At 43.2% G+C, this 22,098-nt stretch overlaps 1 protein-coding gene across 5 annotated transcripts in view; it reads left to right on the top strand.

Moving 5' to 3' along the window:
* Nucleotides 1–22,098, top strand: part of CRHR2 (corticotropin releasing hormone receptor 2) — a 135,313-nt gene that overhangs the window by 39,387 nt on the left and 73,828 nt on the right. For 4 of the 5 annotated variants that reach the window (XM_014256721.2, XM_014256722.2, XM_088054474.1 and 1 more), the window contains one exon: nucleotides 739–858. In XM_014256721.2, the coding sequence (XP_014112196.1) occupies nucleotides 739–858 (120 nt within the window). Of the gene's footprint in view, nucleotides 1–381; nucleotides 597–738; nucleotides 859–22,098 lie in introns of those variants that run through there. The other variant, XM_088054476.1, reaches the window with a different exon arrangement.

Here is a 22,098-nt window from a genome sequence, read left to right as displayed (position 1 = left end):
TTTAATTTGCAGCGAGTATTTTTGCAAAAGTGCTCATCCCTGGAGCTAACAATAAAGCTGTGCCTCTGTGTGTCAGAGAGAGGGAGGGAGAGGCAGGAGAGGGAGGGAGATGCAGCAGCACAGCGGTCTGGCAAAGTGAGGCGGCATCTGGGAGCTGCGAGCCCAGGGACACCGAGGAGACGTGAGCCCCTCACTCCGGGCTCAGCCCGATCCCATTGGCTCCCGAGCCGCTGGATTTAAAGGGAAGAAGAGCTCGGAGGGCTGAACTGCACAGGCAGACGCAGACTCTCAGCCAAGTTGTCAGCACGCTGCGAGCAGGAGAGGCTCGCACACACGAGACTGCGGGGTGCCCGCAGCTTGATGCTCCTTTGGCTCCAGAAAGGGAAAAAGAAGAGGGGACCAAAAAAAAAAAAAACAACAAACCACACCAAAAAGGGGTGAAGGAGCCTGATCCAGTCCAGCAGTCCCAGAGGGAATAATGGATGTGACGATCTCTCAGTTCATCTTAGAAGAATTTGATGTGAATTGCAGCCTCCTGGATCGCTTACACGAGACTTTTTTAGAGAGTTCCTCTATCCCTTTCCTGGGCTTTGATGGTAGGAATTGTTACCTGGTGCAGAGCTCGGGAAAAGCTTTAGAAGTGCTGAGATTCGGTTTGTTTTGTGATGCAAAGTGTGTGGCTTTTGTGCTTTCTCAACCGCTTCTTTTTCCCTTTCTGTCTCATTTTTTTAATCCCAGGTCCGTACTGCAATGCCACCACGGACCAGATCGGGACCTGCTGGCCCAGAACCTCTGCGGGGGAACTCGTGGAGAGACCCTGCCCAGAGTTCTTCAATGGGATCAAATACAACACCACGAGTAAGTACAAACTCCCTTCTTCGCCCGCAGATCTCGTGTTCAGAAGGTGCCTGGGGACACCCAAAATATATTTCCATTAAAGAAAAAATAATAATAATAAAAGAAAAAAATTTGTTTGCTTGGGAATCAACATTTCCTCCACATTCCAGGCTATATATTCAAAATTCTTGCCTGGAATGATGGAGATTTCTCAAAAGCGCAGACTTGTGGACACTGTTTCCTCTTTGCTGAAGTACATTTAGGGAGATCTGGGCAGAAAATATCCTCTGCAGTCTGAGGAGGTGCTTTGTGTGTTTGTGCCTGTGTAGCTCCGTACAGCTCAGTGTGTCTGTGGCAGTGCTGCAGCCACCTGGATAATTAAACAACCTTTGGCTCATGAAATACTTAGTCCTAACAGCTAAGAACTGTATTTTGAAAGGACAGTCCCTTTTCCAGGCTGGCTGTGTGGGCAGGGGTTCAAACTGTGCTGGGAGTTGTATCTGACAGACAGAAAGAAGGCTGAGGGCTGGAATCTGTTTCAGCAACTTCATCAGGGACTGGTTGCTGAGGCTGGAGCTGCATCAGCTCTGCACAGGAGACAGGAGAGGAAATTAGGAGGCAAATAATATTCAAAGCAAGAGAGCATGGGGGCTCCTTAGAAATCTCCTGGATGCTTTATTCTTCACGGTAAACAATCATGACTCACTATAAATTTATTATTCAGGCTGTGGGATCCAGGCACTCATTTCCTCTTGCTTATCTGTCAATACCCTTTGGACCTTTCATTAAGAGTTTTTAAACATATTAATTCCAAATATGTGCACCCACTTGTTTGTCACTCATTTTTTCAGTGTGGTTTTGAATGTAAGGATAATTTCACCCCATGTTTCACTCTGATCTGTTGCTTGGGTGTCAGTGGTCTCATTTGCAGGTAGTTTTAATTTTGTGGGGCCAGCATTCTCCTTAAGTCCCGTAAAAGGGTGACCCTGACATTTTAGATCTTATTTTTAAATTTGTAGAAAGTGAACTTATTCTTTCCCCAGCTCTCAGTATCATGGTCAGATATCTTGCCAAAAGTTTGGTGCCTTGGCTCTGTGAAACAAAGTCCCCTGCCAGATTTGGTCTTAGGGGTGAGTTTCTGTCACCCCAGACTCTGAGCAGAGTAAAAGGTTGCCTCAGAGAACTGCAAAATCATCCTAAAGCCCTCCCATCTCAGACCTGGGTCTTTGCAATAAAATAGGAGGGAACCTGGAATGGGCTGGGTGATGCTGGCTTTGATTACAGCAGGTAGTTCACTACTTGGACAAGTCTCAGTTGAGACCAGAAGAAAATTTCTGAGAATCAAGGGCAGTGCAGAACACAGAGGAAAGAATTTAAATGTTTTTTCCTGCATATGGAAGAAAAAAAATAAAATTTAGTACCCCAGTTTGGCTTTATAAACTCTGTTGATGCTTTCACTAGTTCATCAATGACTTGATTTAAAGTTCTTCCCTGCTCCTCTCTTTATCAGTGGTGGCTCATCCTTGTATTGCAGTGCCAATAAGTTTTCTTAAATTCTCTGCTCTTAAAACAATGGCATGTTAATTAAACTAAAGACTGATGGAAATAATGTTATTGAAATAGTAATGAGTATTTTTCTCCTTTCAACATAAAATATGAGTCGCCACCTCCAGTTGATCTTAGACACTTCCATGTGTATAGTTCAAGCTGTAATGCAGAAAACAGACAGAAGGATTATATCAAAATTTGGTCAACTTTTGGAATCAGTAGCTCCTTGGGAAATAGCAGTTAAGTGATTAAAGCTTGGGAACGCAGTAGGACAGCAGGTGAAGGTTTGAATACACATGCAATCTCTTTTAGTAGTTGAAAAATATAATTACTGCATGCAGAACACGTCTAGAATTTGGGAAAACCAAATACTGACACATTGTGACCACTTGTGTGATTTCACCAAGTTGGTTTGTGGGCTGCCTCATTTGTGATCAGGCTCATTGTGCTGAAAACTTCAGCTGTATTCCCCATGCAGATGATAAAATGAGCAGAGACAACTGATTAAAGAATGGGAAATGGATCTTGCAAATCTCAGAAGTGAATAATACAGCTCAAAATGAAGGTCTGATAGGAGAGGGCTTGAATCAACATAAGATTTGTGCCCAGGACATGTAGTTTTGTTCTATTTTGTTTTGCATTTTGATGAGGCAGAGGGAGAAATGATGGTTAGTTATATTATACTGATTTATTTTTTTTTTTAAGAGCAAAATCAGACCAATATAGAGAAACCACCTTGCATTGCCTTTCTTCTTTCTTCTGCTAAGAGCTTATCCTGCTCTAGGTTGTCAGCATTTATTAAACTATCAGGTATCCCATGTTCATGAGCTGCCACCTTTTAGGAACTACAGCTTTTCCTTGCATTGTTTTTTTGTGTCTGTTGAGTATATTTTGTATATCTGTGGGTATATTTTCTCTATCTGTGAGTATATTTCTCATTTGAAAGCCTGTAAAAATTTTGGATCAGTTCCAGTGATTTCTTTTTCAGTTTTAGAAATCAGGCTCTGAAAGATTCCAATTTCCCACCAATTTCCTAAAAGCAGCTGGAGGGAATGAAGCCGGTAGCATTCTGTGTGAAGGAAAGCTTTTGCATTGTAGACACTGGCAAATCCAGACTGGGAAGTGCCCAAACTGTACGAAAAGCTTACCAAAAACTCAGAGAAGCACAAGACACTGATCCATGGCCAAGTTTTGGTGCTCACGGGGCTATTTCTGCACCTCAGTGTAGTCTCTGTGCATGTAGGGAATGGAACTCAAGACAAAAACAGACAGGTAGGTTCCTCCACAGATCAGCTCATCAAAGGCTTTGTGTGCACCTCCCCTGCTTTGTGTCCATCCTGTCACCTCTCAGGCTTTAATGTTCACTCTAACTCAGATGGGGAATGTTATCAAACCCTGCCAATGCCAGCAAATTCAATGAAAAAGCATTTGGGGCAAAAAAAACCCAAAAAAACCTTAAGAAAAAGAACTTGTGCTTAAACTCCCCGCCTGTTTGCCATGCTAGAATAAACTGTTTGCATAAAATATTTCCATCCGAACTGCAAGAAATTCCCGTGGTGATTCTGTGCCTGGGTCTGTTTCTCTGTGTCTCCTGGGAGCTGCTGAGTGACTCAGATAAGTTTCAGATGCATTCGTAAAACAACGTCTGTCAGTCTGTGAGGATTTTATATCCCTGACATTTTGTTATTTTGGTGATATGTTGGGGTTTTTTCCTCCCTCTTTATTTGGGAAATAAAGTCATGTTGACAGATCACGCTCTGGTTACCCTGCAGTGTGATTTGTAAATATGGGCTAAAATGCTCTTTGACCAAGGATGTGAAAATCATGCCATCCACTTACAATTTTACAGTTTTGTACCAAAGCTTATGTATTATTTTCGAAGGGGGAAAAAAAAACTTAAAAGAAACAGGAAAAAAGAAAGTCTGTGTTGGTGCAGTGTGTGACTGTGCACTTGTCTCTGCTCAGGTTCTATATTTAGCGAAAAATGACAATATCGTTGCTGCCCTCTAGATGTGTTTATGCTTTGACAGTGTGAAGCTTTTAGTCTTGTTTTAGGAAACAGATTAATTCACTTATTAGGATATCCTGAAGCTTGATTAATTCAGCAAATGGCCTGTAATGAGTCTGGTTTTGCTGCTTGCTAAAAAACAGCCATTCAAGCACGTACTTAGAGCATGTTACAGGCTAAAGTATGCCTACATTAACACTTCCCCTACAGATTTCCCTGTGCAAGGGGAAAATCTGGGCTTCAGTGTTCATCTGATGGATAATAAGTGTTGACTTTTGTAGCTTCAACTGATTTGAGTTTGTCTCAAACACCTGGTGGGGCAGGGGGATATTCTGTGGTGATACCCACCCATCATGAGCTGCTCACTTTGCTCTGGGCTGCAGACAGGAGCTGGAGGCATTTAGGTCTTTCAGATTAAAACCCACTAATCTAGGTATTTCCAAGCAATATCAACAGCTAATTTAAGTATTTAAGCTCTAATACACATCAGTGGAGCTCTAATTGACAGAAGGAATGAAGCCTAGGGAGTTACTGTGCTCAGCCTAAATGAACAGCTGAGCTCAGCAGCCCCTGCCGAAGTGATAGTGCTGTTTGATGTGCCATGGGGTATTTTGTTCCTGTTTCAGAGGGCTCAGCCTTGTTGCAGGTTTGTGTTTTATCTCCCAGGCCTCACAGGTGTTGCAGATGCTCGGTGACAAATGATCCAATGCCTGTGTTCAGGCAGCTGAATTTATCCCTGGGCGTGTGCTGTGCTGCACTGATCCCACACCGGGGGATTAAGATCCAACTGCTTTTGTGATGGACAGGAACAAAAGGTCTCTGTAGCTGCAATCCCTGCCTGCAAATCCCCCTCTCCCAGTGCAGGGAAGCTCTTTGACTGAAACAGCTGCTTCACAGGAGTGTTTTGGATATCACAAAAAGCATCCTCCTCACCTTCTCCAGGGACTGTGCGGCTGAAAACAGGCACATAAATCACTGCTAACCTTGCCCTGATGGGGACTTGGTTCCTCCTTGCTCTGAGGGGGTGTGCACCACCTTTTCCTTGGCCCTACAAGCAGCTGCCTGTTGAGAAAGCTTTGGAGAGGGTTGGTGGCTTAGCAGGGCTGTGTTCAGGAGGATGGGAATGGGGGAAGGAGGCCCTGGCACATGGATCACACCTGTACCTGTTAGCAGGGCTTGGTCCACACTGAGAGAAAAATTCCCGCAGTTCGTGGTTGTCTCATCTTGAACACAGAGAGACAATATTTTGTGTGATGAGGGAAGGGTGAAGAAGTGAATTAATAGCTCTTCTGGTTTGCATTTCCCCTCTTTTGAAAGGGTTTAAAGGGATGATTCAATTTTTAAAGGAGCTAATTTTCATAGGTTAAAAACCCATTCTTTTATGGAGAGCTAACCTTTGCTGCTTTTCCTTCTGATTAATTATTGTTCAAAGTTCTGGAGATGTGGCTCCAGCCTGCATATAAAACATGAGCCTTGCTAGGAAATCGTTGGTCTCAGAGTCTTGTTCGTGTTTTGCAGGCAAGCTCTGTCCTGATAATTACAGAAATGTGCACTTTTATAAGTGGCTGGCCCAGAGGCTCAATTAACATTTTCACTTGTGTTTTATCTCATGTATTTTAGTGTCTTGACCAATTCTGTTGATCACATTCACATGACTTACTTGTTCCCCAGAGGTTTTTCTGGCTTGATTTCTAAAGGCCGCATTTTTGAAAGCAAAGTCCTGCTGTTAATGACAGATACCCTGAAGTTTTTGTCATTACTGGAGAGAAATAAAATGCCCATCATGGCCATGCATTTGTATTTCCAGACTCAAAAAAAATCACTATTAAGCCCTGAAACTACTGTCACCTCAACTGTCTTTTGTAACCTTGTTCAATGTCCAGAAGGCTTTTATCCCGCTGTTAAATGACAGGGGATTTGGGATAAAAATAAATGTTTTATAGCCAATTTTAGTTATGGAGTCACTAGAAAAATACTTTTCTTTTGTTAATAAAAGTCTGCAGCCGTGCAGTAGCCATGTATCAGCCATCCTAGGAGGTTAAACACAGTATTTGCAGCTAGGAAGTCAAGATTACATGAAAGTTAAAGGAAGGAGACTGATGAGAAATGAAACAAACTCAACAGTGGAAAAAAAGAAGTCCAGAATTGGAATTCTGGGGCAGGAAATAAAACATCATTTTTAAGCTCATAAAGGTTCTCTCTGAGGAGATCAAATCTGCAGCTCATTAGGTCAGCTTGTCTCCAATAGCTTTGTGTCCAGATTAGGATTTCAACCATTTTTGTTCATTTTCTCTCGCTGCATTTGCAAGAGAAACACAAATACACACATCTTCCACAAATGCAGTGGGAGGCTCTGGATTTCAGTCATGCACAGATGGGAGAGGCTTCACTTGTTCCCCCCAAGTTTTTCTTCTCTTTTTTCCTTCCCTTTGTGAAGCATAATTTGTGGTATGAGATGGTTCTGATTTTGCAGTCTGGAAGAAAAATGTTGGAAAAAATATTTACAAGGAGGAATGAAAAGAATCCATTTTTCTTGCTCCCACTACTATCATGTAAAACATGTGATTTCTTCATTGAGCCCAGGATACAAGTTGATTGCATTTAGTAAAATAAGGAGATTGTTAATGTTACTTCAGTCAACATTCAAGTCAACATTTTTCTCCAGCCAATTAAACACGGATTTGTACTTTTGTTCTTTGCTAATAAGTTACGAGGTGGCTCTGCTGTGGTCCCCTTGTACCTGCTTCGGGTTCTCTTCACTTTAGGCTTGGCTTTTGAGGCAAAGATCACCCAGACTTTACCAGAACTGGAGCTGCAGCTGCCGTTCCACACCAAAGTCAGTCAGACCTGAGCAGTGGCACCTCTTGGAGAGGGCTTTTAACCTGGGCCTTTGGGAGGACCAGCAGACAAAGGGTTGCCCACGTTATTTTGGAGGATTCTTTGTGATTCTTTCTTTCCCAAAGGCGGCTGCCTCCATGTCTCTGGAACTTGCTGTTGTCTAAGCTGGCAGTGACTTCCAGCTGGCAAACAGATGGACTGAAGTCCATTTCTTTCCACAAGTTTGGAATTAGATGATACTTGCAAAAATGTTTGCTTCTGGAGCACGGGAAGGAAGAGGGAATGGCTCAGGAGCAGACGGGGAAGGGAAAGAATGAAATATATTACAAATCCTCATCACACCATATCAGAACGAGAGGAAAAATCCCACCCAGCTGCATCCAGTGCGGTCACTCTCTTGTGGATTGGGGTTTCTTGTTTTATTGTGCCACCCAGACAAGCTGCGGGGGTCTGAGGTGGAACCGTGAAGGTGGAACGGGGCTGTTCTCACCACTCGCTGAACACCCGAGGCTCTCCGGGACTCGGCAGGTCCCAGCCCCCGATTGCTGTCCCAAAAGCCGGGGGACAGTGTCAGGAGGCAATGGTCACCCGCCATGCCACCCGCCAGCCACAGGGTGTCACCTGGAGTGCAGCTAAAGGCGGTGTCCCCGCGGCTGCCCGAGCCACCTGCGGGTGACCCTGGGCTGGGACAGAGCTGTGCCCCATCCTGCTGCACGGCTAAAAGCATCCCTGAGGTGAAACGGGGACGAGGACACAGCGGGGAAGGATGGTCTCCGTGTCCCCTCTTCTGCGGGGTGTTCAGGTCACTGCAGGTCACTCTTCCACCAGGGCTGCCCCCAAAAGCTGAGGGAAGGGCAGTGCCAAGCTTTGTTCCCAGGCAGGTTTTTGTGGCAGGGGATGTGGAGCCACGCAAAGCACAGCGCAGCCACGCAGGGGTGAAACAAATCCATCAGAGGAGCCTGAGCAGGCAACAAGAACCTGCCCTTGGATGATGCAGGGATTGCTCCTGGCTGGACTCAGCGTGTTCAGCACTGCACTGCTGCCCTTTGCATCAGTCTGATGTCTCAGTGCTGTCCCCTGGCAGCAGCTGTTGATTTCCCTCAATACCTGACAGATGCTCCAGCTGCTCCCACTTCACAGGAATAACTCATAGGTGTGTTAACAGTGGGGCAACACCACCTCAGCTGTGACCTGCCTGTTGCTCGTGGTCTGCAGAACAATTAAATCAATAAATTGACCAGATTTAGATTCCTTAGGTTGCCCTCCATGCTCTGTCCTGACATAGAAGTATCTTTGCTGCTCATATTACAGTGAATCTTTGCAATTCTGTGGCTTGGAAAAACAGAACTTCAAGCTGCATCCTCGTCCAAATAAAATTCTCAGGCTCTTGACAGTCATTCAAGGCTTTGCCCAAGGTTTGCTGTCCTGGGAAAGGGAACCTCCTACTCAGTTTTGGACCCCAACATCCAGATTTGACGCCCCAATTAGAAAAGACATTCTTAGCAGCTTGAGGAGTCAATAAGAAATGAGGTTTCCCATGGAAATTGAAGGGGAATGGATTTTTAGTAGATATTTTCCTTTTTTTTCAGTGCGGTTTTCAGTCCCCTCAGATGTTATTCTTGGAGTTCATAATTAGTAGCTCTTGGGACAAATTCATAGAATCAATAAAACTCGGATTGCTTTATGCTGACTTCTCTCTCTGCAGTGCTGGGAATAACAGAGGGCCAGATACTGCTCCATATGAGACTTCGCTGGGAGAAGCAAAACTCTGAAACAAATTATAGGACTAAAAACTCAATATTAAAAAAAAAAAAGAAAACCCAGGGAAAAAAAATTCTCAAGTCTCATGAAGCGTCTTCCCTGGGAAAACAGAAGGAGGAGGAACCTTTCCCAGTTTGGTTGTATTGTCCCGAACCCCTGGTGGTTGGAAAGCCCTGACCATGCTGTGACAGAAGAATTAATGCAGAGGAGCTGCATCCTCCTCAGTCAGCCAGGGAGCAAACACAGCTTTGCAAAACAGAATGTGCTACGGAAATGAGACACACAGAAAATAGGAAATTACTTTGCTAGTGCATCATCACCATTTTAACTAAACTTAGATGTGACTTCCTAGGGATTCTTTTTCTCATTTCTAAGAATTTTTATCTAACTTAGGAATTGCTGAATTATGCCAGTGATCTCTGAAACATCAGCATTTGTGTATTTCAAAGTATACCATGAGCAGTCAGGACTTGTTGCAGGATCTCCAGGCTCCACACTGATTCCTGCTCTGCAACAGGAGCAGCTGATGCAGAGTTTGGAAGCAGAAGGATTTCAAAGATTTTTGTTTCTGGGCTGATCTTAACACACTTGAACAACTGAAAACTCTGATCTCTGTGTGGGAACTGGTGTGGAGAATGGGAGTTTGGGTGCTGAAAATGGATTCCTAGGATTCATAAGGAGGGGACACCCTATTCCTTTGCAAGACAGCAGAGTAAAAGGCTGGGGATGAAGGGGAAAGTCAGAAGCAGAGCCCTTCATAGAGATTTCCCAGGGCTGGCCTTCATAGAGAGAGCTCCTCACAGGTTCCTTCCCAGTGGGAGTTTTTTCTGTTCCAGGAGCTCTGGGGGAAAGGGTGACCCCTGACTTGGAAAGCCCTTTTGGGAAGTCCTTTTTGTAAGGGCTTATTTTTCTTTTCAGGATGTGGGTGTCAGTATCTTGGGTGGGATTGCAGGGATTTGGGCACCTGCCTGGGTGGGTGGGACTGTGATGGGACAGTGACCCCACCACCAGCTAGCAAGGCCTTTGTAGAGAGAACCCCTTTCATTCTTCATTGACAACACTTTGTAGTAAAGAAAGACAGGATCCTATAGGTTCACATTTTGGTTAATTTTGGCCATCTAATCCAAACTTCTGACTCTCCCACTCCACATAACTATCATGTATAAACTCACCCACTTGCCCCTATGTCATTAATTACCAAATTAATGTCTGAAGAAGCACTTTTCCACCAGAGCTGCCTGTGCCTCAGGAAGTCTCCTTAGCAGCCAAAAAATCAGAAAGCTTTTGTTTGGTGTGAAAGTGAGGGAACAAATTCCCACTTGGGTCTGCTTTCTGTTTCCAAGCCTGTCTCAAAAGGGACAGGGATAAATCCAAGTGCAGTTGTGGGGGTTCACAGCATCGCCCGGTTCCAGGCAGTGGCTGTAGCAGTAGGAATACTGGGTTTTACTGCTTCTTACTCCTTCTTGGGGAGAACAAAAGGATCCCCACAAAGATCTTTTCACACAGTTAAGTCATCCTCGTCCATGTACAAACCCATTCTCAGTCTGGATTTATTTTTTTGCCCTAATCTGTTTTTAATCCCTTCATCTCTCCTGTGTTCACAGCGTGTTTCTCCTGGGATAAAAAATCCAGCAACAGTAATAACAGCAGTTTTATTGTCCATGAGCACTGTGGTTTATTCCTTCAGTGAGTGCTGAGGGGGATAGGAGGAACTCTGAGCTGACCCAGTGAGGTGAGTGTGTTAGAAGAGCACAGACATCACAGCAGTGTGATTCATTTTATCCTGGGAATATGTAAAAAGCTCTCCTGAATCTAGAAATACGCTAATCAATAGCTGGATTTCTCAGCAAACAGGTGCAAAGTCTTTCCTAGGGATTCCTGTTTTACTGATTCTCTGTTAGACCTCAGCTGCAGATCTGAGGCTGAGTTTCTGGGATTACAGATGAGCACCTGACCACGATCACTGCAGTTACAGGGCTTTGAGAGAGTCTGGGGGTTATTTTTTCATCACTTCTTTAAGTGGTTGGACCTGCCTGTCTCCTGTCTGACTTCAGTACATTATCTCTCCTAGGCTTTTTATCCAACCCATTCTCATTTCCCCAGTCCCTGAGCAGGCCCAGGAAGAGGCATGAATGGGGTAGATGTGAATGAGTCACTGATGCTCTGGGACCAGGTGAAAATCGACTCTGTGTGCACTCAGCTTCTGGTGCACCTGAGCTAAAATTGTCCTCCTGCAATCTCAGGGAAAGAAATTGATTTCTCTGTGGTAGGTCAGTGATGTGTGTGTGAGTCTTTAGGTTCATGAGTAGCTTTGAAACCTTCACTGGGATTTTATTTCCTTTATGAAACAAGCACTTCTAGGAATTTCGAGCATGGAGCTGAAGAAGCTCTGGCTTTGCTTGGTGAAAACAAACATGGTGTGGCAATAGGACATTGCAAGTTGGACCAGATGAACTCTACTGCTCCTTCTAAGCAGGCATTTCTGTGAGTCTGTGATATCCCTACAGATCTCAGATAGATCCTTTAGTGGCCTCTATCACCAACTGTTTGTTTTTCATGGACACCTGTGACTTAGTGATGGTGTTTTGTACATGAAGATCTTGTGTTTCCAGGTGTGCATCAGAGTGAGAGTGGTCTCAGGCTCTTGTTTTGATTCCATTTACCTATTGATGAGTAATATGTGAATTTCCTGCACCATGAAAATGGTTTAATTCATCCTTTACTTGCTTTTAGGGGAATTGAGTATGCTGCTTTGCTTGCTTTTAGGGGAATAGGGGCACTGACGTTTGTCTAGTTGCCATGTTACCTCAGTGAAAATCAGCTGGAAAAGGCAGGGCTAATTGCTTTGATTTAATCCTGAAATGTCAATGACTCAGTGATGGCTCATTCATGGAAGTTATCTGCTCGAGGTAGAAGGACTGGATAAATATAGCTTCCTTGGGATGAACTTCTAAGTGCTGGAAGTTTCAAATCATAGCACCAAAGATTGGTTTGAGTTGGAAGGGGCCTTAAAGATCACCTAATCTGACACTTCTGCCATGAGAAGGGACAAAGGGATGGGGCAAACCTATGGGAAGCATGCAGAAACATTTGTGGGGAAGAACTGCAATGCCTCACTGCCAGCTGTGATCATCCCAAAGAACAGCAGGTGAGAGAAGAGAATTCAGGGTTAAGTACCAGATGTAGAGAATAAGGGTGATACTGTCGCACATCCAAGGCAGGCAGCAAGGATAACAGACACAGTTCCTGGCTGCAGGGCCACCAGAGCCCCTGAGCAAATTAAAATTCAACAGAAGAAAACGCCAGACCCAAAGTATTTGTCTTGTAAATGAACAGGGGACATGCAGCTTGATTTTTAGCATGTTTGGCCTAAGTACCTTCTTCTTTCCCATGTCTCAATGGGAAAGAGATGTTCATAAATTAATTTTCTTCATTATTTTTCTTCCTATCTCTCAGAGGGTGTTCTTGTCCTGTGTTTTGGTGGGCAAGCACACAGGACAGGACCACAGCTTCCCATTAGAACCACTCTGGTTCTGGCTGTGTTGCCTTCAGTGTGAATTCCAGGACTTCCCTGGCCTTCAGCTGGCAGGGATCCATCTGGGACACCCGGGTGGGGCTGTTCTGGAGCCCTGCTGCAACCAAGAGGCAGCGTCTGTGGCTGTGCCAGTGTGAAAGGGAAGGGATGGAGGCAGTTTCCAGCTTGTTTCTGTCAGAGCAGGCAGCAAATGAGACCTGTTCATACCCTGCAGCCAGCCCTGCCCTTGGTAAATTAACTCCAATATTTCAGGGACTCTGAAGCTTTCCAACTCTGGAGACTTCTCTCCTTTTTTTTTTTTTTTTTTGTTTAGAGTGCAAGAATTTCCCAGCTAACATGTCACCTTTATTCCTCAGCATCATTAATTTCTTTGGGGGCTGAGCCAGGAGAGTTTTGAGGAGAGAATCTGTGTTTTTCAGTGCTTTGTAAGAGCTTCCATAGAAAGACTTTTGGATGTACAAATTGCTAAGCAGGCAGCTGGATTTCAGTGTCTTAATAGTGCTCTCTCCAGGTCTCTCTTTCAGCAGTAAAAATCTTCTGTTCTCAATATGGAGATGTGAACTGAATGGAAAGCATGCCCTTGTGTGGTCTGAGAAAAGCAGCAATACTTTCATTAATACCTCCAGAACTGCAGAAATATCCATGAGCTTGAATATTTAATTTGTGTAAGTGATGGGTACAGTCACCAATATATTTGTGTGTTTAGCCATAAGATTTTGCATCTCTGTAACTCTGTTTTCCTGCCTTGCTGTCTTGGTGCAGACCTGCTGGTCTGTAGCACCTGCAGGTTTTCCATGTGCCAGATGAAGTGCTCAGTTATCACAATCACATTTATTCAGCTGTTTGCTGCCCTTCTCTGCAATGCAGGGTTGTTTCCTAGGCTACATTTTCTAGTATAATACATATCCTGTTGTCAGGTCCCTTCCAGTGGATTTGGCTTCATTCCTTGATCCAGTGAAGATAAATTAGTGAACTGTCCTGCTTTATCAGTGGAGATTGGCTTTGTTTTCCATAAGTTGAGTTTTATTTTTTCAATTACTATTTTTTTTTTCTTTCTGAAAACACACTTCAAATACATCATGCAACTTTGTAGCACGGATGAGGAGGAATTTCAAACTCTCAGGCAAAATGATGTGAGATATGGAAAGGAGGGAGTACCCTTTGATCAGGCTCTGCATTGCCTTTTTCATGCTAAAACTAAAAAAAAAAATACTAAAACCTAAATAAAAATGTATTGATTCCCTGCAGGCTTCTGGGTGTCAGCCCCGTGGGCACAGGGGACACTTTGGGTGCGATGAGCAGTGCAGGGTGTGATAGGGTCAGCAGCCCAAAAATGTAAAAACAGAGCAACAGTGAAACCAGCAGCTTCATTCTGGGTCCAAAAAGTGCAGAATCGGGGTTTGTACTTAACAAGTGGTAGAAGGAGAAACAAAGCTACTGTCAGGACAAGGAAGGAAAGAAGAGGAAAACAAAACAGGAAATGTGAGAAATGGAATTATAGAGGATTCTTGGGGCCTGACTAAAAACTTGCATAGTCTTGTACATTTATATTCAAACCCTGAGATGAGGGGTGCTGACTTAGCTAGGCCATGGAATAGAAAAGATGTTGTTGAGAGAGAGATTGAACTGAAAACAAGTTTTAAACTGTGGTCTTGCAAACAGACCTGATATTTTGGAGAATCAGAACTGTGAAAGACGCATTGTAGTAAGACCATGTGGGGTAAAAATAACAGGAAATTTGTGTTAGAAGTATTAGCAACATTGTGTGGCTAATGCTAATAGGCTGAAAAACATTTTTAAGGTGTTGTAAGGAGGAAATAAGTTGGCTCTTTATGTGATGTAACATCTTAAATGTCTCACCCTTCTATGAGACTGATAATGGAAAAAAATCTTTTAAAGCACCTCTCTGTTGCCCCGTCTCTGTAGAGCTGGATTCTTCCAGCAGGAAAGGACAGGGATCTGTTTTTCCTGTGCATTTTGGGGTTTGATGCAGCAGCAAGTCTGGCAGCCTGCCCTGGAGCTGGGCTTTGTGCCTCTGCTCAGCTCTCAGCACCTGGGAGTGAGCTCTGCCTTGTGCAGCTCCCGGCCAGCTCTTGCCATAAATGAGCGTTTTTTGAGGGGCTGCAGGCAGTGCTGATCTCAGCTGTGCTCTGGGACACACACAGGGCTGGAGCCAGGCACTTCTACAGGTGCACTCCTTATTCCTGAATTGGTGTCATTAGCTCTGCCCTCTGCCCAACCTTCGCAGCTGCTCTCACTGCCAGCAGTCACTGAGATGAGCTAATTACACAGATTATGCAATTCTGCTGCACATAATACATGTAATTTTGTAATGAAGGAGTGGTGGGTGCCATGAAATAACAGGTCACACAAACCTGCCTTTGACACAAGGCTCTGGCAGGAAGCTTGGCAGGAGAAACTCTGCAGAAAAGAGTTAAGTAAGATCATTAGATCATTGATAGGGGAAAAGATCTCCAGACATCTCTGTGTTCTTTTGGAAGTGCCAATTTATGCACTTAAAATGCACTTAGGTATATTATAAAATACAAATATAAATATAAAACTTTAATAGGTATATTGTAAAAGAATATACCTGTTTATATATAAGTATATATATATATATATATAAACATGCCTATATTATAGGTGTATTATTATATACAAAGTTTCTTTTATAATAGGTAGTTTTCAGCTGCAGTAGTAGCAGCGTCCTGAGTGCTCAGATGAATTTCATGAATATAAACAAAAAAATTATTCACAGAAGACTTGATTTCATCTTCTTTTTTTGCATGCTCAGGCAAAAGATTATTTTTTGCTTGTTGCAACTGTGGCTTGTTGCTGTGGTGGTGTTTGTTGCAGTACTCATAAAATAATAGAATAACTAAGGTTGAAAAAGGCTTCTAAGATCAAGTCCAACCATTAAACCAGCACTTCCTGTTTGCTTCTTTCTTTGTGAACAAGATTATTGATGGTAAAATTAACTTCATTTTGGTGGCACTGCTGTGGGGCTTAAAGACCAGATTTTTATTTTTTTTTTTTTTTAATAAGCTCTAAACAAAATCTGGAAAATATTTTCCCCAGGCAACTATTGGGAGGCCACAGAGGAAAGAGAGGAGCTGTACTGGGCTAACATGGCAAAGGTTTGGTAGCAGAGGAATGCAAGAGTGGTTATTCTGAGCAGAGGTGGTCAGGGGCTGTCCCCAGGTTTGACAGAGCCAAATTAATTAACTAAACTGTTAATTACTCACTAAACTGTCTTTTTCCCGTGCTTTGAGTTTCCTATCTTATTTTGTCCTCCTATCATGTTGAGGAGAGCTGGAGAACAGGAGGTCTGGTGGGCACCTAGCAGTCAGCCAGTCATCCCACCCCAGGGGGATATCAAATATATGCAGGAAAATTCTTCCTGATTTTTATTATTTTTTTCAAAATTCTTCCAGCTTGGGAATACAGTTATGAGGGTTGAACGTTGCAGAGCACAGGCTGCTGTCCTAGGGAGAGGCTTCCAGAAGGCAAACTGGGGCATTTGAATGGAATTTTGAATTGGAATGTTTATTCAGTCTCATCTCTGAATGTATTTTACACCAGGTGGAAATGTTTTAAACCCAGCCCTGGTAAATGCACTCCCTGGTTTTCAGTCTCAGAACACAGTCAGGATTCAGAGTGCTGACTCAGAGACATTTTTATGTCTCAGTGAAGTCATGAAGGAATTCTCTCTGCCTGTAGCAGATATCCTTTCCCTAAAGAGAGACACCAGACTAAAGTGATGTTATTTTTACATGAAATTCCAGCTCAGTTGTCTCACTTCAAAGAATATCAAAATCAGTCATTTTTAATTGAAACAAAGGCACTGATCTGTGGTGTCATCATTCCCTACAAACATTTTTAAACTTCCCTGAGGTTTCTGATGTCGTTTGACATGACATACCCTGTTTAGCATGGTCCTTAAAATCTCACAGCAATGAGTGTTTCTGCCTTCTCTAACGTGGCTCCAGAGCTGAGGGTCTCAGCTTCCAGTCTGGTGCCATCAGCTGATTCTTGAGGAGCTGTACTGTGACACCTCCAAGCTAAATGTTCTCCATTCAACTTCAGGAACTTCACTGTCTGCCATTTCAGCAGCATTTGTGAGTCAAATTCCCTCTCAATTTATCACAAGGAGGGTTGTCAGTTAAGCTGCTGCTCTCCGTCTCCCCAAACCCTCCTATAAATGAGTTCTGTGTATCTCAGTGCTTCACTTCTGAGAGCAATCACTTCAACAGATCATAAACAACACTATTTCAGGGTGGGAAAAAGTTTAAGTGGAAAGAAAGTGGTAAAAGAAAAAAAGGAGAAAATAGATGTAAAGGAGAGTTTGTAAGCTGGCTGTGGTCACTTGTAATCAAGCAGCATTTCTTGCAGTCTGAAGCATCCTCTGAGTGGTTTTCAGAAATGATTTCTGTACAAAGGTAACAGAGGCCCTCAGAGTCATTGGTATATGCATTTTGCACTTTAAATTTGTTTAAAGAGATAATGAGCTGTATTCTCCTCTCAGACTGAACTAAATCCTAAGTTCTTCTCTGAAGTTTAATGTTTCTTCCTGATGTATTCATGATGTGCAGTCATGTAACAGCTAATTACAGTGATTAAGTGCATTTCAGATGATGACCAGAAGAAACTGTTACATGAGGTGTATTGCATCTCCTTTGTGTTTCAGAAATAACGAGAGCAAATTTTAATTACCTTTGTACTGTTATTAAAATAATCTGCCAACCTTCTATTGATTAATCCAAAGATAAATCCTTGTGCACAGGAAGAGACATTTTATTCTGAACACTTTATGTGTAATTACTTAAAGAATCTTCTATCTATAGAAAGATTTAGATTCTATTTTAAGAGGAGAAGAGTTTGAGGGTGGTGCATCAAATGATCTCATTTCATATGATATAATTATCAAGATCAGATAGCTGAGAAGGGAAAAAAAAATCTTGGTAATCATTTAATTTTAAATGCCATTATTGGGAACTACTCCAGGATGTTGTAGCTGTGTGACAGTAAAGTCATTTTTTACTCACTAGCATTTCATTTGGGAGCTGTTATGTGGGAAATCTCTCTTTATAAGGCACCAGAGGGGAAATGCAGGTTCAGCTGTGAATTCCCTAATCAGAGAATGGTTTGGGTTGGAAGAGACCTTAAAGATCATCCAGTTCCACCCCCCTGTGCCATGGGCAGGGACATCTTCTGCTAGACCAGGTTGCTCTGAGCCCCATCCAACCTGGCCTGAAACACTCCCAGGGATGGGGAATCTCTGTTTTTATTATGGATAGGATTTACAGAGTCACAGGATCAGAGAATATCCTGAGCTGCAAGGGACCCACAAGGACCATCGAGTTCAACTTGATGCCTTTAAGTTTTAGCTTTCATATATTTTCCAGATTCTGTACTGTACTGGTATATAACTCTGAACTTCATGTAAAGTGTTGCCAAGTTCTCTTCACAGTTTAGTCAGCCAAAACAATCCTTTTCCAGCCCAAGAGCCAAGGACACCATTGCAGCCTCTTGAGGCATAAAACTCCTGGCCCTGCACAGACACCCCAACAATCCCACCCTGTGCATCTCTGGGAGCGTTGTCCAAATGCTCCTGGAGCTCTGGCAGCCTTGGGTGGGACCATGCCCATTCCCTGGGGAGCCTGGGCAGTGCCCAGCCACCCTCTGGGGGAAGAACCTTTTCCTGATTTCCAAGCTAAACCTCCCCTGACTCAGCTTCAAGCCACTCCCTCAGGGCTTATCACCAGAGAGGAGATTGATGTCTGCCTCTCAGGAGGGTGCTGAAGACCACAGTGAGGTCTCCCCTCACTCTCCTCTTCTCCAGCTGAGCAAGCCAAGTGCCTTCAGCCTCTCCTCACATGGTTTTCCGTCCAGACCCTTCACCATCCTCACTGCCCTCCTTTATATGAGTCAGGAGCACTTAGGTAAAAGCCATCCTTACCGTGCTTGTGGCCATCACTCTTTTGGGCTGTGATCCGTGACTGGGGCATTTTGTTGGGCACTTTGAAGTCTCCTCATTGCCTGGTTTGGATCCAGGCCTCCAGTTTCTTGTTCTTACACTGTTCCTTCCTAGCCTTAGCTCACAGGAATTTTGGAAGGGTGCTGTTTTCAGTCACAGCACCACAACAGTCTGGGTCTCTGCCTGAGGCTTCTGCTGCTGGAAGTGGAGCCAGTGCTGTACACAACCTCCAGATGCCATTCCAGTAGAAAGAGTTTTAAGACTCAAAATATTATTTTGTGGGCATTAATCAATCACCACACCTGCTAAAATCATAAAGGGATCAAAGTCCAGACTCAGGAAGTATTAACTTCTCTTCAGGCTGTGGCTTTCTGCATGGTCTGTGTGCACCTCAGGTGATGCTGCCACACCAACCTGGCCTTAAAAAATGTACTGTTTCATTTAGATTTTATTACTGTAGAATTCTTCTAAGCCTAGTGCTAGAAAACTGTAGCACTGAGCCTCAAGATCCAAAGTAAGGGGGGTTTTGTCCGTATGAGGCAGGCTTTATCTCATGGAATTTGAGCCATCTCTGCAGGATGACTCCTCAAAGCCTTCTCAACTCTCTGGTCAACAGAGAAAAGTGAAGGGATCGAATCACCCTCTGAACATGTCCATCTTTAGCTATAATCCCAGATGTTTCCACATCTGAACTGTTTCTGTGACTAAAAACAAGTGAGGAAAGCCTTCTATCTCATCCTGAAGATGGATGTGCCCCTTGCATTGGCCTGCAGAGGCACCACTGCAATACAAGCAAAAGAGGAATTATTTAGGTGTATTTTGTGAACAGATAATTAGAATGTAGCACTATGGGCCTTTGTGTCACATTTTTTTAACCTTTTTAAAAGCTTTTCTTTATTCCTCTCCTCCTGTCTTGTCTGGAGATAAGGTCAGACCCACCTCTGGGAATCCATTCCCTCAGGAGGATTCCTGAAGGAGGAACTGCAGGTACTCCAGCAGGTCTTTGCCATCTGGCTTTGCTCTGGCAATGGGAGGTGACAGAGCAGTTGGACACAGACTGGGTCTCTCTACTGCACTGTTATAAGTAAAATTCATAGGGTAAAAAATGGAACAAACAGAGCTTAATAGAACAGCCCTTACTTCATCCCTTGAGGCACTGGTCCAAAATGAGCATTTCCAGTGCAACTGTTAAGTAATTGCTTATTTTTCTTAGAGAGGAGGCTTGAGGATTTGGATGCTCATTTGTGCAGAGGTTTTATGTTGCACTGCAGATTTTTGCATGCTCACATTAAATTAAAAGTAGGTCTAAACTGTCAAGCTTGTATATCTTTCAAAAATACTATGTAGCTTTTCTGCCCCATTCATGATGTGCACAGGAGGGTTTTATTGCCATAAAACATAATTCACTGCTCTTCAGATGCCATCAGTATTTCACTCTACCTTTAAAAAAAAATGAAGTTACCTTTTAATTAGTCTATCAAAGAAAGCAACTCTAGTATCACCATATCACCTTTCCCACATTTGATATACAAGTCAATAGCTCATTATCACTTGACAGACAAAGTCTAAAGCTGAATTAATTTGAAAAGTGTTATAAATTTCAGATACTTTTTCATGCACTTTGGATTCTTTAAAGTCCAAAGCAGTTCATCTGCCCATTCAAGCATCTTTTTTTTTTTCCTGTAGTTTGTAGGGGGTTTTTTTTCTTTTTTCCTTTTTTTTTATTTTCTTTTTTGTATTCTACACCACAGTTGTTCATGGCAAGCTTGGGATTTGAGGTTTTATGGTTTGGTACCAAGGAGAATATCAATTAAGCAGTCCTCACTTGACTACCCAGTGGTTAAATATTGCTCAATCAGTTTGCTCTTGGGGAGCTCGTTTTGTAGTTGAAAAGGAAATGGCACTGAGGATAAATCTGCCTCAGTGTAAGAGATGTAATGTATGAGTTTTCAGTAATTTTTCTTGTCATGAGAGAAGATCTGAGAAAATCTCTTGCCAGAGTCAGTAAATGTATAAATGGCAGAGTCTCAGCTAAGTGGAAGTGAATGATGAGCACTAAACATTTCTCTGAGGTGAATGATCACTTCTAATCATATTTTACCTGATCTAATTGCTCTCTTTGTTGAAAGGAGATAGCAAATCTTTTCAAGAGACCTTTTTTACCATCTAGTTTCTAAAACTCCTTCTGCATTGTCACTGTAAACAACCAATCTTAGTGCCCATCTTCCACGTCAGCATGACAAGAAACCAGGAGGTCTTTAAGGAGCAAGAAAATTCAGCTCTGAATGACAGGAGCTTCCTTCAGCATCCTCCCTTCTAGCCATTCATGCAGTTACCTGTATTAAACTAAATCTGGGAAGTGCTGAAGCATCACCAACTCTTTTATCCTCTTTGGAGCACCTAGAACATTTCCTCCACCACCAGATCTTGGCTTATGTCCTTGCTGGATGCAGCATTTCTTTATGGATGGTGATGGCATGAGAAGACTGCCCTGCTTCCCTCTTTTATTGTTTAATTTCAGTCCAGATCAAATTTATTGTGCTGCTTCCAAATCCCTGGAGCCAGTGTTTATGTCAGAACAATGTCCCAGGAAGGTGGTACATAAATCTATGGATGGTTAAACCAGCAAATTTGGGGCTTGGAAACTTCAGTTCTGGATTTGAAGAGATTTTCATATCAGCTTTAGAAAGAAAGGGAAAAAGTGCAGTGTAGGGAAAGAATGTTGAGAGAAACACTGAGCTGAGTTGAAACAGTGAGAGGTGTCATTTTAGTGCTCTGAGAGGGGTCTAGAATATTGGGGGGGATGGGTGGAGAGGCTGTTATGTCCTTTTTGTATTGTGAGGAGATTTGTATGACAAGCCTAAGATTAATGCCCTGAATGTAAAGCTGTGCAAGGTGTGCAGTGTTCAGTGCCAGCATGAGATGATTTATCCTTTGCATCCACATCCTTATCATCATGGAACTGCATGGAGAATTCATCCCATGAATTCATTCAGCCCCTGTTTCCTGCAGTTCCCAGAGCTGTTTGAGTGGCACAGACAGCACTGAGATCACAGATATGTGATCTTTAAAATGTGTGTGATGATGTTGGAGATGCCACACCATGTTTGCCAGGCTGCAGTGAACCCAAAACCACATGGCATGGTTCAGAGATGGCCCACTTATCATTCCTGCTTGAAATAAGCTCAGGATCTTAGGATTCATCAGGGAGTTTAGCCAAGAAATTAAGCTGGTGAAATGCTTTTCTTAGACTGTCACAGCATGTGCTGACAGCGTTTTATGTGCTATAAAATTAGAAGAGATTTTAAAATTCCCTTTCTCCCTCCCATGCCATTTCAAAACCCCAAAGAGAGAATAATTACCAGGTGATAAGAAAGCACCTTCCCACATAGCAGCAGGCTTTCCAAATGAGAGATGCATTAATCAGGTTATGGCAAGGGAACAGCCTCTTTACCTCTTTTTCAGCTGCCTTTTGCAGAAGATTATCCCAGGTCTTCCTGGCCAACAAGTGATCACTCAGCTCCTTGTGCATGGGGAATCTCTTGTGGAGGATCATTTGTGTGTGGGCTGGGAGATATCTCAGGAAGCTGG

This window comes from Pseudopodoces humilis, chromosome 1 (assembly GCF_049639895.1).
Source record: "Pseudopodoces humilis isolate 2021_Gansu_Grassland_sample_001 chromosome 1, ASM4963989v1, whole genome shotgun sequence".
Taxonomy (NCBI): Eukaryota; Metazoa; Chordata; class Aves; order Passeriformes; family Paridae; genus Pseudopodoces; species Pseudopodoces humilis.
Note: the sequence above shows the minus strand (reverse complement) of the source record. Positions and strands in the feature narration are given on the sequence as shown.